The sequence below is a fragment of the Eptesicus fuscus genome, chromosome 21, assembly GCF_027574615.1.
Source record: "Eptesicus fuscus isolate TK198812 chromosome 21, DD_ASM_mEF_20220401, whole genome shotgun sequence".
NCBI classification, from domain to species: Eukaryota; Metazoa; Chordata; class Mammalia; order Chiroptera; family Vespertilionidae; genus Eptesicus; species Eptesicus fuscus.
In genome coordinates this window covers 654361-669182 of record NC_072493.1, presented here as the reverse complement: position 1 = coordinate 669182, position 14822 = coordinate 654361, and the positions used below count along the sequence as shown (strand labels likewise).

Sequence of the window (14822 nt, the reverse complement as noted above, 5' to 3'; positions counted from 1 at the left end):
CCCCATAATGGCCTGGCTGCCTGTGGGAGCGCCGTGTCTTCTGAGCCGCAGCCCGGGCCTCAGCGAAGGTGGAGCAGTGATTGGCGTTGAGAGGCCGCCCCCCACCTTGATGAGAACACGAGCCTGTTCTCTGGGGGCGGGGCCTGCCTGGCAGGAGCCGGCAGCGGTAGGTGCGCGGGGAGGCCCAGGGAGGATGAGCAGCTTGGGGCGCACCCCCTCCCCCAGAGAGCCAGGGCTGTGGGAGGTTGGGGTGATGGGACTGTGGCTGGCTCAGTATGTGGCTGGAAGGTAGGACCAGATAAATGTGAAAACCTTTCAGCTCAAGAGATTCCAAGAACCCATGATTCCGATCATCCCAAGATGCTTTCCCCTTCACTCTTCCTCACTCTTTTTAAAAAATATGTGTGTGTATATATATATATATATATATATATATATATATATATATTGATTTTAGAGAGAAAGAGGAAGAGAGAGAAACATCAATGATGAGAATCATGGACCGGCTGCCTCCTCCACGCCCCGAATTGGGGACCAAGCCCACAACCCAGGTATGTGGCCTGACTGGGAATCGAACCGTGACCTCCTGGTTCATAGGTTGACGCTCAACCACTGAGCCACACCGGCCAGGCACTCTTCCTCACTTTTAACAAACGTTTGTCTAGCTCCCACGCTCTGCCTCTGTGCCGGGAACAAGAGAGATGAAAATAAGATTCAGCCTCATCTTTAAGCTCACGCGAGGGTGACTTTTCCTAAGCTAGTGTTCACAGTATGGGGATGTCGTAAATGGCTGGGGCTCAGGAGGGACTCTATAGAGGAGTCCCTGAGTTATTTTTAACATTTTATTAATGTTAAAGTGCAACATACAAAATCGAGCAGAGTTCCCACAGGTACAACTCCATGACCGTTCGTAAACCCAAAACACCTGTGTCAGCACCACCCAGCCCGAGAAACCGACACCGGCCTCCATGGTGTGGTGGGCCTCATCCGACCATTTGAAGGCCTTCAAAGCAAAGCCTGAGGTTTCGCCAAGAAAAAGGAATTCAGTGTCAACCCTGCAGCACAGAAACCTTGCCCAGTTTCCGGCTGCCTGGCCTGCCCTGCAGATTTCACAGTCAAGACTAGTCTCTCAACAGCCACCTGAATTTCCAGCCTCCTGTCTGGCCTATAGATTTCAGCTTGCCAGGCCCCACGGTCACGTGAGCCAATTCCTTAAAATGTATTTAGAGCCCTAGCGAGTTTGGCTCAGTAGATAGAGCATCAGCCTGCGGACGGAAGGGTCCCAGGTTCAATTCCGGTCAAGGGCACATGCCTGGGTTACGGGTTTGATCCCCAGTAGGAGGCATGCAGGAGGCAGCCGATCCATGATTCTCTCTCATCATTGATGTTTCTATCTCTCTGCCCCCGTCTCTTCCTCTCTGAAATCAATAAAAAGATGTTTAAAATATACATATATACTTACTTAGATGTCCTATTGGTCCTGTTTCCTCTGGAAAACCCTGCTGCCATTTGTCTTCCTGGATCTTCTCGTCTGGGAACTGGGGTGAAGGAGGTAACTTAGATCTAGATTCATTCAAGACATGCAGTTTCAGTAAACGCAGCCACCAGGACCAGGGGGGCCAGTGTCTCGTTAATCGGGGGTTCTGGTTGACAGAGCATTACCACTAGGCCGGGGGCTGTGAACGCCGAGGTCTGGGCGTGGTGTGCGTTAAGCCCACGGCACAGGGAGATACGTGCCCGACTAGGGGCTCCGACTGAGCCTGGCTGGTCGGGGCCCGAGGCTGCCCATCCGGGAGCCACCTTTGGAGCAGGGAGAGCAGGGAGAGCCTAGGGCCACCCCGGGGCCTCTGCTGTTGATGATTAGGTCCCACTGAGCAGGACTTGTGGGCGAGGACCCCGCAACCCTGGGGGTCCCGGAGTCCACAGCCCAGGAGTGTAGCACCCTGGAGGGCTTGTGGGTGTGGGTCTGAGCCTCTTATTCCCTCCCTGCCCCTTGCCCCCTGCCCCTCGTGCATCACCTTGGCATCCCTGCCAGCTGAGAAGGGGAGCCCAGAGCCACATTTCTCAACCAGTTTAAACTCTTTGCCCTCATTACATAAACCATGAACTTCACACATCTCCTGAGGTTTTGACCTGCCCCCCCCCCCCCCATACATCAAGACTCACGGATAATAACACAAGTTACCGTTACGTGGTGTCCTGCGGGCTGTGCTCCCTTCAGCCTCGGAATGCCCCAGGAAAGCTCTGTTGTCCCTGCTTGACGGCGGGGAATTGAGGCCGTGCAGCAGGTAAGCAGAGCCTGGGCCGCCTGCGGCCAGAGTCCGCGTTCCTCACCTCTGCACGTGCCGACAAGTGCTGTCTGCAGAGCGGGGAGGCCGGTGTCGCTGGAACAGAGGGAGCGAGGGAAGGTGGCATGAGGTGGGGTCTGGTGCAGGGGAGGGGAGGGGAGGAGGGAGCCACTGGGAGGTTTTCAGGCAGATCTGTGGTAGCATCTGACTTGAATATTGAAAGATTCCCTCTGGCTCTGGTGTGGCAGAGAGTCGGGACTGTCATGGGCCAGTGCATGGCTGAGCAGGAGATGACCGGGCCTGGCCGGGCCAAGGCAGGGGCGTGGGCGATGAGGACGATGCTGGATGCGGCTTGGAGGTGGAATCGGCAGCAGCAGCGGGATAAGGGGGTGAAGGAAAGAGAGAGGTCAAGGAGATGGGTTCTGAGGTTGCTGGCTAAAACCAGAATATTCTGGACCTGTGGTTCAGTGCTGTCCTTCTGCCTAAGTGACAAGGTGTCCTCTAAGCTGGGGTCCGCGGACCCTGTGGGGGCCACACCTGTGTCTTGTATTGCTGCTCCTTGCCGGGAGCTCAGGAATGTTCGTTGAGTGAATGGGAATCCATAAGCCCTGCCTTCTCTCTGCCTCAGTTAACCCATCTGTAAAAGAGACTACTAATTTGTTTCCCTGCCTTCCAGCCCCTTCCCTGGGGGTCCTCACCCCGGAAGGCCTGTGCCCATCTGGGCCAGGAGTCAGCACCATCTGTGAGCAGGCCCTGGCTCCCCGTACCCCCACTCCAGCCTGAAACCTCAAATTACCTGTGGGGCGGGTGCTGCACCCAGGAGCGCCTCCATCGCGTGGCAGGCCCAGCCCTCCCTTAATGACACCTTGCCGCCCGCCCTTCTTGCTGGAGTAGGAGGGGAGGGGGCCCGGCCGCCTGAGCTGTGGTTTCTTTTTCCATTGCGTCAGGCCTCAGGGGCCCGCCCGCCCGCCTGCCCACCGCTGGGCTGGCACAGAGGGGCCCACTCTGACCAGGCCCGCCCCAACTCTGGACATGATGTGCTCCCCGTTTCGGGGATCCAGAGGCTTCCAGCAGGAGGGTGAGTTGGGGCTGGGGGACCTGCCCCGAGCTGGGGGAGGAGTGCCCCTTCCCCGCCCACCCATCGCTCACTGGCTCAGCTCACTCGCTCACTCGCTCACTCTGGGAGCTGATCGAGGGCGTGGCAGGGGCTCCGGACCCTTCCTGTGACCTGCCCTCAGCCAGGCCCAGCCGGTGAGGATGGTGACTTGGACCAGGGGGAGCGGGGACGGGGAGAAGTGGCCCCAGAGTGTTCATACCAGAGCCTTTGTGTGTGCTCTTTGAGGACATGTGTGTATGTGCACATGTGACCATACACACGTGTGTACGTGTGCAAGGAAGTGCACGGACCTGAGTGTGTGTCCCTGGGACCCCTCAGGATGGAAACAGGGCTGTCCGACTTGGCAGCGGGGGGACGGTGGCCCCGGTGGCATCTAGCATGCCAGGAAGGGGGCCTGTGAGGTGGGGAGCAGGTGGGGAGCTGGAATGCACCCCACGGGTGATGATGGGAGGTGCAGGGGTACAGACAGGGTGACCCTAGAGAAACTGCTGACCTTGCGCACTCTGCGGCCCTCTTAGCCTTTTGCCTGGCTGACTCCCCATCTGTCCCAGCTGGGTCCTAGTGCCCCCACCCCAGCAGAAAGCCCAGCATTGGCCTGGGAGTCTGGAGACCCTGCCCACATTCTGCCTCTGCTGTTTCCTGGCCCTGCCACCTCCGGCAGGTGACTTGCGCTCTCTCTCTCGGCCTCAGTTTCCTCATCTGTAAAATGGGTGACTGTCATGCCCCACCCGCCTCTGGCATAAGCAGGCATTCTCTCAGCCACAAGGCAAGATGTCCCTTTTGGACATGGCTCTCCCCCACCCTCCGGGTCATGCTCACCCTCCCCGACTGGGCACGGCACCCAGCTGCTCGCAGTGAAAGGGAGTGCGGCTTCCAGCCCCTCCACGGAAACTGATTTTTACACGACGAGAATAAATCCTGCCGCTCGGCTGCTGTGACGATAATGGGGTTCTAGGGACAGACGGTGAGGGGAGGGCTGAGCACCGGCTTTTCACTGTCCGGACCCTCTCCTGCCGCAGGCCTGGAGGCGCTGCCTGGAGGGGCCAGGGGCCTGGCGCCTGCCCCACTCTCACCTGCAGACGGGCCCAGAGAGGCTGGCACTCGGAGAGTGGCCTGTGGCCAGGGTCGGAGGGAGGGGGAGGGCCCCGCACTGCCTGGATGCCAGCCACCTCCTCGCCAGCCTCCCTGCGGCCTCTGTTTAGCCTGACAGCCCTTTCTCCCCTCGGGGCCAGAGGGAGCTTTTAGAAACAGAAATCGGATCATGTCGCCTGTCTCTTACACCCTTCCGCGGCTTCCTCCGTGAGGCTCAGAACACAGCCCAGCTCCCTGAGGGCCCCAGCCCGGGAAGCTGGCTGCCGTGCCCCCTCGCTCAGCCAGACGGGGCCTGAGGCCTGCGCCTGACAGTCTCCCCACGGCAGGGCCCCAGCCCTGGCACAGCGCTTGGTCCGAGCAGATGCTCAGTAATCACTCCAGCGGGAATGAATGAGCCTCAGTGTCCTCCTCTGGAAGATGGGGCCATATTAGCACTGCCGCACAGGACTGAAGAAGGGTTAGAGGCCGCAGGCCGAAGTCAGGGCTCAGAGCTCACCGAAAGTCGGCTTCGCCGGCCCACAGGGAACACCCTCCTCTCGCCCGCCTCTCGGGGGCAGTGCGGGGCCAGTGTCCTCCTCAGCAGTGAGGGGGCAAGATAGCGGTCACGGAGTTGGAAGCTGGTCTTTGTCGGTAAGAGTTTGGGGCTGGACGCGTCCACGTGGAGATGGGCCTGTGTTAACTAAACACGGACAGAGGAAATGAGATCTGGTCACCGGAGGCTCCAAGACTGTCCTGCTGTCTCCTGGGCCGATGAGGAGCCAGGCGCAGAGAGCCGGCGGGCTTGCCCGTGGGCCCTGTGCCCTGGGACCCAGAGCTCCCCGCCACCCTTGAGGCGGGCTTCTCCACACTTGCTCCAAATGAACACCTTGCACTTGGAGAGAAACGGAGCTGCTTAAAGTGCGCAATGCCAGTAATTAGCCTTGACAGTGGGAGGGGTACATACGGCCATGCATGGCATCTTGGGAATCTGTGTACAATGAAAGGATAAGGACCAGCTCATGGAAGATCGGCGTGAGGTGGAGGGTTTATTTGTTCATGATTTATACACTCATGCCTTTTTTTAAAAAAATCTATTTGCCCTAGCTGGTTTTGCTCAGTGGATAGAGCGTCGGCCTGTGGAGTGAAGGGTCCTGGGTTCATTTCTGGTCAAGGGCACATGCCCGGGTTGCAGGCTTGATCCCCAGTTGGAGGCATGCAGGAGGCAGCCGATCAATGGTTCTCTCTCATCATTGATGTTTCTCTCTCTCTCTCCCTTCCTCTCTGAAATCAATAAAAATAAAATTTAAAAAATTATATTGATCTTCAGAGAGAGAGGAAGGGAGGAAGGAGGCGGGCGGGAGAGAGAGAGAAACATCAATGATCGGCTGCCTCCTGCACACCCCCCTGTAGGGGACCGAGCCCACAACCCGGGCATGTGCCCTGACCGGAATGGAACTGTGACCTTTTGGTGCACAGGATGATGCCTAACCAAGTGAGCCACACCATCCGGGGCACACGCCGCCCGGGGCACACTCATGCTTTTTGTTTCTTTTTATTCGAATATATCCTGTGAGCGTCCGATGCACCAGTCGCATGCTTAGGCCGGGGATACAGGATGAACAAGATAGACAAGGAACAAGGTCAAGTTTTGGCTAAGTTGCCAGAAGTGAGCTTCCTAGTGGCCAAAGCAATGAGGGAACCCTGAGTAATGACAAGCTCCACTTTCGCCACAAGATGCCAGCAGCTAACTGCTCGGGAGACGCCCAGGTGCTCCGGGAACATGAGCGTCTGGGATGCCCATGTGATTTGTTGCTGACCCGGCTGGGCAACTTGGACCTGTGTGTGTCTCACAGGCAGACACTGACCAGAGCAGAGAATGACTCCAAAGACACACTAACCGCATCCCAGAGTCCCTCATTCCCTGCGTTCTCCTTTCTCCCATCTTTTGCCCACATATACGCCCCGCACACACACACCTTTCCTCGTATCTCTACCCACATCCTCTGTCTCTCTACCCGGTGGTGTGGTAGATGTCGGTTCTCTCTGACCCCCACTCCTCTCCCCGCAGACTGCCAGGAACTGTTGCCGCCACCGCCGCCACCTCCCATGGCCCACATACAGGGTCAGGGCGCCCCAGCAGCAGGGGCCGCCCCCATGGGCTCCCAGTACTGTGTGTGCAGGGTGGAGCTGTCTGTGAGTGGCCAGAACCTGCTGGACCGGGACGTCACCTCCAAGTCCGACCCCTTCTGCGTCCTCTTCACAGAGAACAATGGCCGGTGGGTGGAGGTGAGCCCCTCCCTGCGCGTCTGTGAAGGGTGGGGGTGGCGAGGTGTCTGGGGAAGGGCTTCTACTGGATCCTGGGGCCTCCGGGTCAGGCCCTTGGAGGTCATTGGAGTGTGGGCTGGGGACTTCTTAGAAAATTGTTACTCTTTTTTAAAATACATTTTATTGATTTTTTACCGAGAGGAAGGGAGAGGGATAGAGAGTTAGAAACATCGATGAGAGAGAAACATCCATCAGCTGCCTCCTGCACGCCTCCTACTGGGGATGTGCCCGCAAGCAAGGTACATGCCCTTGACCAGAATCAAACCTGGGACCCTTCAGTCTGCAGGCTGAGGCGCTATCCACTGAGCCAAACCGGTTAGGGCAGAAAATTGTTACTCTTAAAATTAAATTTTAACCCACCTGGAGTGAGTGGCTCAATGGTTGAGCATCAGCCTGTGAACCAGGAGGTCAGGGATTGATCCCCGGTCAGGGCACACGCCCGGGTTTCAGGCTCCATCCCCAGGAGGGGGTTTGCAGGAGGCAGCCAATCAATGATTCTCATCATTGATGTTTCTATCTCTCCTTCTCCTTTCCTCTCTGAATATATTTTTTTTTCTTTTTTTTTTTTTTTTAATTTCTTTATTGATTAAGGTGTCACATATTTGTCCTCATCCCCCCATTCCCATCCCACCCCTCTCCCCACGCATGCCCCAATCCCCTGTTGAACTTAACCGTTGGATAGGCTTATATGCATGCATACAGGTCCTTTGATTGAACTCTTCCCCTCCCCCCACCCTCCCCCTACCCTCCCCTATCCTCCCTCTGAGGCCCGATAGTCCGATCGATGCCTCCTTGCTTCTGGTTCTGTTCTTGTTCCTCAGTCTATGTTGTTCATCATTTCCCCTAGATGAGCGAGATCTTATGTCACTAGATATATACTAATAAGAACTGAATGTGAGACGAGCAATAATAGTTATGCTGACAGGCAAATGAATCTGAATATATTTTTAAAAATTAAAATTTACTTAAATATTACTTCAAGTATATTTGTATTTAAATTACTATAATTATAATTCATAGGTTTATAAATATACTAGAGGCTGTGCACCGGTGGGTGGGGTCCCTCGGCCTGGCCTGTGCCCTCTCGCAATCCAGGACCCCTCAGGGGGTGTCGGATGGGTCAAAACCTGCAGTCCGACATCCCCCGAGGGATGTAGAAGTGCGAGAAGCGGCAGGCAGCTGGGGCCCCGCTCCAGCTCATCCCACCTCGTCGGCCTGCCGCCAGCCGCTCGCTCTTAGCCAGCTGTCCCGTGCCCTTGGCCAAGTGAACAGCACTCCCCTGTGGGAGCGCACTGACCACCAGGGGGCAGCTCCCGCATTGAGCCTCTGCCCCCTGGTGGTCGGTGCGCATCATAGTGGCCTGCCAGTTGACCGGTCAACTGGCTGACCGGTCGCTTAGGCTTTTATATATATATATAGATGATTTTATATTTTATATCATAATATTTCAATTATTATATATGTAGTTAAAACCTTAGAGTTTTATAAAGCGCTTGCTTCCACTTTTAAATAACTTACCCCGCTTATTCCTAAACGAACACACGGTGAGGGGCCACCAGGGATGGGGGACCCAGGCTTTGGTCTCAATGCTGGACCAGGGCTCAGTTCTGTCACTCCTTGCTGTGTGGCTTTGAGCAAGTGGCTGTCCCTCTCTGAGACTGTCTCATCTGTGAAATGTGGATTTCCCCCCTGCCTACCTCGACGAGCCCAGAGCTGGGGATGTCGATGGGGCCACAGCCAGGCACTTTGGAACTGGAAAGCTTGGGCCTGAGAACTGGGGAGCGATGCAGGTGAGGAAGGACACAGAAATCCAAACTGTTACGACTTCCCAATCTTAAAAATTGGTTTGTTCCTCTTCCCTACAGGGTCTGTGTTCACTGTAGATTCAGAAAAGCCAGGTGGACCGGAGGAAGAAAGTCAGAATAGTGGGGAGCCTGCCTGTGAGGGAGAGCCTCTGTTCAAAGTTGGGTGCCCAGCCCTAGCCGGTTTGGCTCAGTGGATCGAGTGTCAGCCTGAGGACGGAAGGGTTACGGGTTCGATTTCCGGTCGAGGGCACGTACCTCAGTTGCAGGCTCGATCCCTGGGCCATGCGGGAGGCAACCAATCGAGGTGTTTCTCACATCGATTTTCTCTCTCTGTCTCTCCCCCTCCCTTCCACTGACTCTAAAAATCTGGAAAATCCCTCTAGTGAGGATTAACAACAAAAGTCGGGTACCCAGCCTTCCAGGTAGTTTTATATGAGCATAGATTTTCCAAAGTGTGTGTCTGTTTGTCATCATAGTTAACCAGGCCACAGAGGACATCCCACCGGACACGCTGTGGTTTACAAAGATTTCCACAGATGTTGGGTCCTTACAAAGCCAAGGAATTGGTGCTGAGATTGTTGACCCATTTTACAGAGGGGCAACTGGGGCCCAGAGCCGGTAGGGACTTGTCTGTGTCGCCCAGTGCTTTGGAGATGAAGCCGGAATTGGGAGGTGGGACGTGGGGTCAGTTGAGGACTCCTGGAGCAGGGTGGGTCGCTCCAGGCGTGAGGCCAGCCCGTCTGGAGCATCCTGTCCCCTCTGCCAGGTCCCTAGAACCCGTGCCTGCCCTTCAAGGAACAGTGCCCCCCAACTTCCTTGACTATCTCTCTCCCACCCAGGCCAGCCACCCTGGCTAAAAATAGCCCAAGATCAAGACCTCTGCCTGCTGCTCCAGCCCTTGGAAATGGACTGGGTGGGAGGAAAATCAAACCCAGCCCAAGCCCCAAAATAGACTGTCACCCGGACTCTGCGGTTTGGGGCCTTCGTGTGGAGTGGCCAGAGGGCAGGGCTCCTGTCCCAGCCCCACCACTGACCCACAGTACAGGCCCTGTCCTCACCCAGGCCTGGTGTCCACAGTGGGTGGGACTCTGGGGCTGCACAATTGCAGTATTGACATTCCAGGATTCTGTACAAGGCACAAACATCTGCCCTCGGGGGGTGGGGAGCCCCAGATCCCCTCCCCCTAAGGATCCCTCCTTCCTGTTGCCTCTCTAAGCTTCCATGTAAAATGTGGCTTGAAAAAGGATCCTCCCAAAATAAAAAGAATTAAAACCACTGAGAGTCAAATCCTTCACTTTACAGAAGTGGAAACTGAGGCACAGATGAGGAAAGGGACTTGCCTTCTGTCACAGGGCCCAAGCTCTTATCCTGGCACCTGGGTATGGAGGCAGGGCCAGAGAATTAAGAGTGTGGGTGCTGGAGTCAGACCTGGGTTCAGATTTTGGCCTGCCCCTCTAGCTGTTCCACCTTGGGTAAGTCACTTAACCTCTCTGTGCTCCAGTGTGCTCCTCTGTGAGCTGAGAGCAGTGCTCGCTGCAGCCGTCCAGGTAACTGGCCAAGTGCCTGGTAGAGTCGGTGTTCCGCGAGTTGGCAGAGTGATTCCCAGCAGCCCCAGAAAGGTTGAACTCTGACCCCCGTTTCCCTGCCTCTCTGCCAGTACGACAGGACAGAAACTGCCATCAACAACCTCAACCCCGCATTCTCCAAGAAGTTCGTCCTCGACTACCACTTTGAGGAAGTGCAGAAGCTCAAGTTCGCCCTGTTCGACCAGGACAAGCCCAGCACACAGCTCGACGAGCATGATTTCCTGGGCCAGTTCTCCTGCAACCTGGGCGCGGTGAGCCGGCCCTCCGGGGGGATGGGCAGTACCTGCACTCCCAGATGTCACCCTGCTCCCAAGGACAGGGCAGCCCCTTGGGCAGGGTCTCTCCGGCCGCCGGCTCTCCCTGGCCCTGTTTTCCTGTCTGGCTCCGGAGGTGGCATCACAAATACACATTGCTTGAGGGGCCAGCGGGCAGAAAGGGGGGCAGCGGCCTGGTGGGTTTGGGGGGGTGATGGGCTCGCATTGGACGACACTGAGCCCAGTGCCCGCCAGATGTTGCCACGCAGGAAAGGGGGCCCCACGTGGCCAGAGCTACCGATGGTTCGAAGCCTCAAGTGTGGTCTTGACTTTGGGGTAGGAGGATCCGAAACCAAGACACCCAGGGAAGTCCTGCTTTGTGAGGGGCTTACTGTGTGACCTTGAGCAACTTCCTTTCCCTCTCTGGGCCACACCTCCCCCTCTAGCTCAGTCCTCGGTGAAGGTACGGAGGGTGGGAGCTTGCAGGGCTCGGAGCCTCTGACACAGTCATCCTTTATGACTGGACGCTTAGACAAGCCCCAGCCCCCTGGGCCTCGATGTCCCCATATTTCACGTGGGGATAATGTTGACTGCCCAGCCTATAGGGATGGAGAGGGAATAAAATTGAAATTCCTTTGAGAGGTCCTAGTGGAGCTGAAATGCCCTGGGCCTGCAAGAGATGACGCTCAATGAAAAAAGCAAGGGTCCCACAGTTCCGTACGAAGCGGGTGCCTCCATCAGGGCTCCCGCCGGCCTGTGTGTCCACACCCTCCAAAGGGAACTGAGGCCAGAGCTTAAGGCGGAGTGGTCAGCGCCAGGGAACTGACAAGGGCGGGAATCCTACGCAGGACCCGACCCCAGCCCAGCAGGACCCCCCAGCCCAGCAGGACCCCCCAGCCCAGCAGGACCCCCCAGCCCAGCAGGACCCCCCAGCCCAGCAGGACCCCCCAGCCCAGCAGGACCGCCCAGCCCAGCAGGACCCCCCAGCCCAGCAGGACCCCCAGCCCAGCAGGACCGCCCCAGCCCAGCAGGACCCCCCAGCCCAGCAGGACCCCCCAGCCCAGCAGGACCCCCCAGCCCAGCAGGGCCCCCCAGCCCAGCAGGACTACCCCAGCCCAGCAGGACCGCCCCAGCCCAGCAGGACTACCCCAGCCCAGCAGGACCCCCCAGCCCAGCAGGACCGCCCCAGCCCAGCAGGACCCCCCAGCCCAGCAGGGCCACCCCAGCCGGGGGGAGGGGCAGGGCAGGACGTGGGCAGGGCTGGTGAGAGCTGTGGCCTCGGCTGCAGAGGAGCCAGGGCAAGGAAAACGGCTTCCTCCAGACCACAGCCAGCCTCCTCCCTCCTGCTCTCCGGGCTCCTGCTGGCACCCCCACGGGCTGAACCCCCACAAGCCAGGACAGGGGAGCCGGGTGGTCTGGGCCCCCAGGGCACAGAGAAGGTGGAGAAGCGCAGGGAGGGGCTGGAGAGAGGGACCGGCCTGGGGGTGGGACATGCTCGTGGGGCACAGAGAAATGCTGGCAGTTCCCCTAAGCAACAGGCAGGGTGGCCGGGGGGTGAGGGTGCCCCGGGGGGGTGAGGGTGCCCCGGGGGGTGAGGGTGCCCCGGGGGGTGCGGGTGGCCCGGGGGGTGAGGGTGCCCCGGGGGGTGCGGGTGCCCCGGGGGGTGCGGGTGCGGGGGTGGAGCGGGCCGCGGTGTGGGAGGCGGCTTTGCACTGGCCCCTTTCCCTTCTGCGTTGTGTGGACCCTGACGCGGTGTGACTGTGTTTCCTGTGCAAACCAGTGCAAATACGGAGAGAGTTGGAGCCTCTCCGTCGAAGGAGGGTGAGGTCGGTGGGTGGCTTCTGGGGAGGCAGTTAGGGGGCTGAACTCCCCACAGCTGTCTCCAGACGTGAGCCTACAAGAGCCTTTTCGGGGGCTGCCCGGTCAGTGGGAGTCGGGCTGCTGGGCTCCCACCCCAGCTGTGGGACCTCAGGAGAGTGTCTTAACCTCTCTGGGCCTCAGTCTCCCCGGCAGCCCCGTGGGGCTAGCAGTAGCGGGCTACCTTCTGCCTCCCTCGAGCCTGGCGCAGCGGGAGGCGGAGCCAGCGCCTGGCACGGAGCAGCGAGCTGTGGGCTGATGAGCATCTTTCCTTCTCCTCTCCCCCCTCCCCTCTCCCCTCTCCCCTCAGATCGTCTCCAGCAAAAAGATCACTCGGCCTCTCCTGCTGATGAATGACAGGCCTGCCGGGAAGGGCTTGATTACGGTACCGGCCCCCCCCCCCCCCCCCGCACCCCCTCCGCTTCTGCGGGCTGCCCTCCCCCATCAATGGGCCGCTTCCTGGCAGATAATTACCAGCTTGGTTTGGAGTAAAAAGGCCCAACTTACAACTTAGCAACAGGTCTCTTAGCAACGGGCTCCTAGCTCCACACAGGATGCCTAGACGGCCGCCAGGCTGGGGGTCAGGGGGCTGTCAGAGGCCCCCCAGCCTCCTACTCCGGAGGCCTCCAGAGCCCCCCAGCCCTCCCCTGCCTGTCCTCCGCCGGGGGTCTTTCAGGGGCGCCTGGCCGGGCAGAAAGGGGCTGTGGCTGCCGCAGGCAGTGATCCTGCAGTGCTCAGTCCCCTGCGGATGAGCTCTCGGTCCCCCCAGGTTCCAGGAAGGCGGAGAACCCCTTTTGCAGACGAGGGGGCTGAAGCCCAGAGAGGAAGCGCCCTCGGGCGGTTCAGCTAGTGAGCTTCTCTCCTGGGATGTCCCCTTCAGACCCCAGGTGACCCCGAGAACTGGCCACACGGGGAGGGGGGCGGAGGGCCGGTCCTAGGTGAGTTCACCGGGTCCCTGGCTCCTAGGGGCGCGGAGCCCCGCAGTCCAGGTTGTGAGGGACCCGCCGTCCCCACCTCGCTTTCCTGCCTCGGCTCTTCCTGTGCGTGCCTTGGGGTGGAGGCAGCTGAATTCTGGCACACCTTGCACACGCCCCCAGGCCCTTATCCACTGTCCTGCCACCTGGCAAGGCCTCTCCCCACCTCCCTCCACCTCGTGGGGTTCAAAACCTCCCACACCTGACCTTCACAAGCCAGCTCCCCTCCGCCTGGAAGCCAGCCCAGGTGGACCCCCCTCCCCCCCCGGCCTGCTGTGCCATCCCCCTGAGCATTTCCACCTGCCCCCACGAGGCCTCAGTGCCCTCCGTGCAGTGGGTGCAGCAATGGGACCCACCCTGCAGGGCGCTGAGCGTGCCTGAGGAGGAGGAGGGGAGGCGGGCGCCTGGCCTGGCCTCTGTCTGTGGTTCCCCAAGCATGTTCGGGGAGGCCATCCTAGAGAGGGGGGGGAGCCCTAGCCCCGAGAGGACCCAGCCCACTGTGCTGCCGTGGCCCCGAGGGCCTGCCCTGCCACTGGGGGGGGGGGGGCAGGGAGAGAGAACGGCCCAGGGAGGGCACCTGGCAGTCCCAGGGTGAGCCGGCCGGTCCACCCCTGTTTGGCTGGGGCCAGAGAGCCACCAGGGCGGATGGGGAAGGCGCGGAGAATGGATGGCAGTGAGCTGAGAGAGCAGAGGGAGCTCAGGGGGCTTCCATCCCTGCCCTGGGCCTCAGTTTCCCTAGCTGCATAGTGAAGTTGCTGGAATTCCTGAGACGGTGGTGTTTGGGGTGGCTGTGCTCTCCAGGCCCGCAGTGGGGGGTGAGGGGGCCCAGAACCTCTCCCCAGGACTCAAGACCACCCCTCATGTCTGGTGCCGGCTTTTTCTGCCCTCGCCATCCCTCTCTGGAGCCACATGGGTCCCTCTTTGATTCCTCATATCCACATGGGTTACCCCATTTTCAGAAGATGGAAACGGAGGTGTGGGGAAGACGAGAGACTAGTCCAAGGTCACTTGGCACTATCCCTCCCCTCCCTTCCCCCTCTTAGCTCTGGAGCATTAATCCTGGGGCACCCTATGCCCACCCTGCCCGGCAGGAGGCCGGGGAGTCTGAGGCACAGGTGCTGAGCCCCCTTCCTCTGGCCTCACAGATCGCTGCCCAGGAGCTCTCAGACAACCGCGTCGTCACACTGAGCCTGGCGGGCAGGAAGCTGGACAAGAAGGTGAGGGGGCGGAGGAGGGCTTCTCCTTCCGGGAGCAGTCGTCTCCCCAGCCCAGGGCTGTGTGGCCTAGACCTGGAACTTCTGGCCGCCACTGTCACCCCCACCGAGGGACAAGCCCATCGCACAGGGCTGTACTGGCCACCCCCAAGTAGGACCTCTTCACCATTGAGGTAGTGAGTTTCCCATCACTTAGGAGTATTCAAGACATGGCTCCTGGTCCAGACCCACTCCGTGGGAACTCCCTGCCTCACTCGGTGTCAATGCTAGGGCCCCACCGGTGTGTCCGCCGCCCCAGACCCCCTGACCTCACCCGTGTCACTCTCCTCAC

The 14822-nt window shown here is 59.2% G+C and overlaps 1 protein-coding gene across 1 annotated transcript in view; it reads left to right on the top strand.

Moving 5' to 3' along the window:
* Positions 1-14822, top strand: part of CPNE2 (copine 2) — a 39685-nt gene that overhangs the window by 6264 nt on the left and 18599 nt on the right. The window contains exons 2-5 of the mRNA XM_054710772.1: positions 6545-6762; positions 10264-10443; positions 12614-12688; positions 14423-14494. Of these exons, the coding sequence (XP_054566747.1) occupies positions 6583-6762; positions 10264-10443; positions 12614-12688; positions 14423-14494 (507 nt within the window). The 5' untranslated portion in view covers positions 6545-6582. The remainder of the gene's footprint in view (positions 1-6544; positions 6763-10263; positions 10444-12613; positions 12689-14422; positions 14495-14822) is intronic.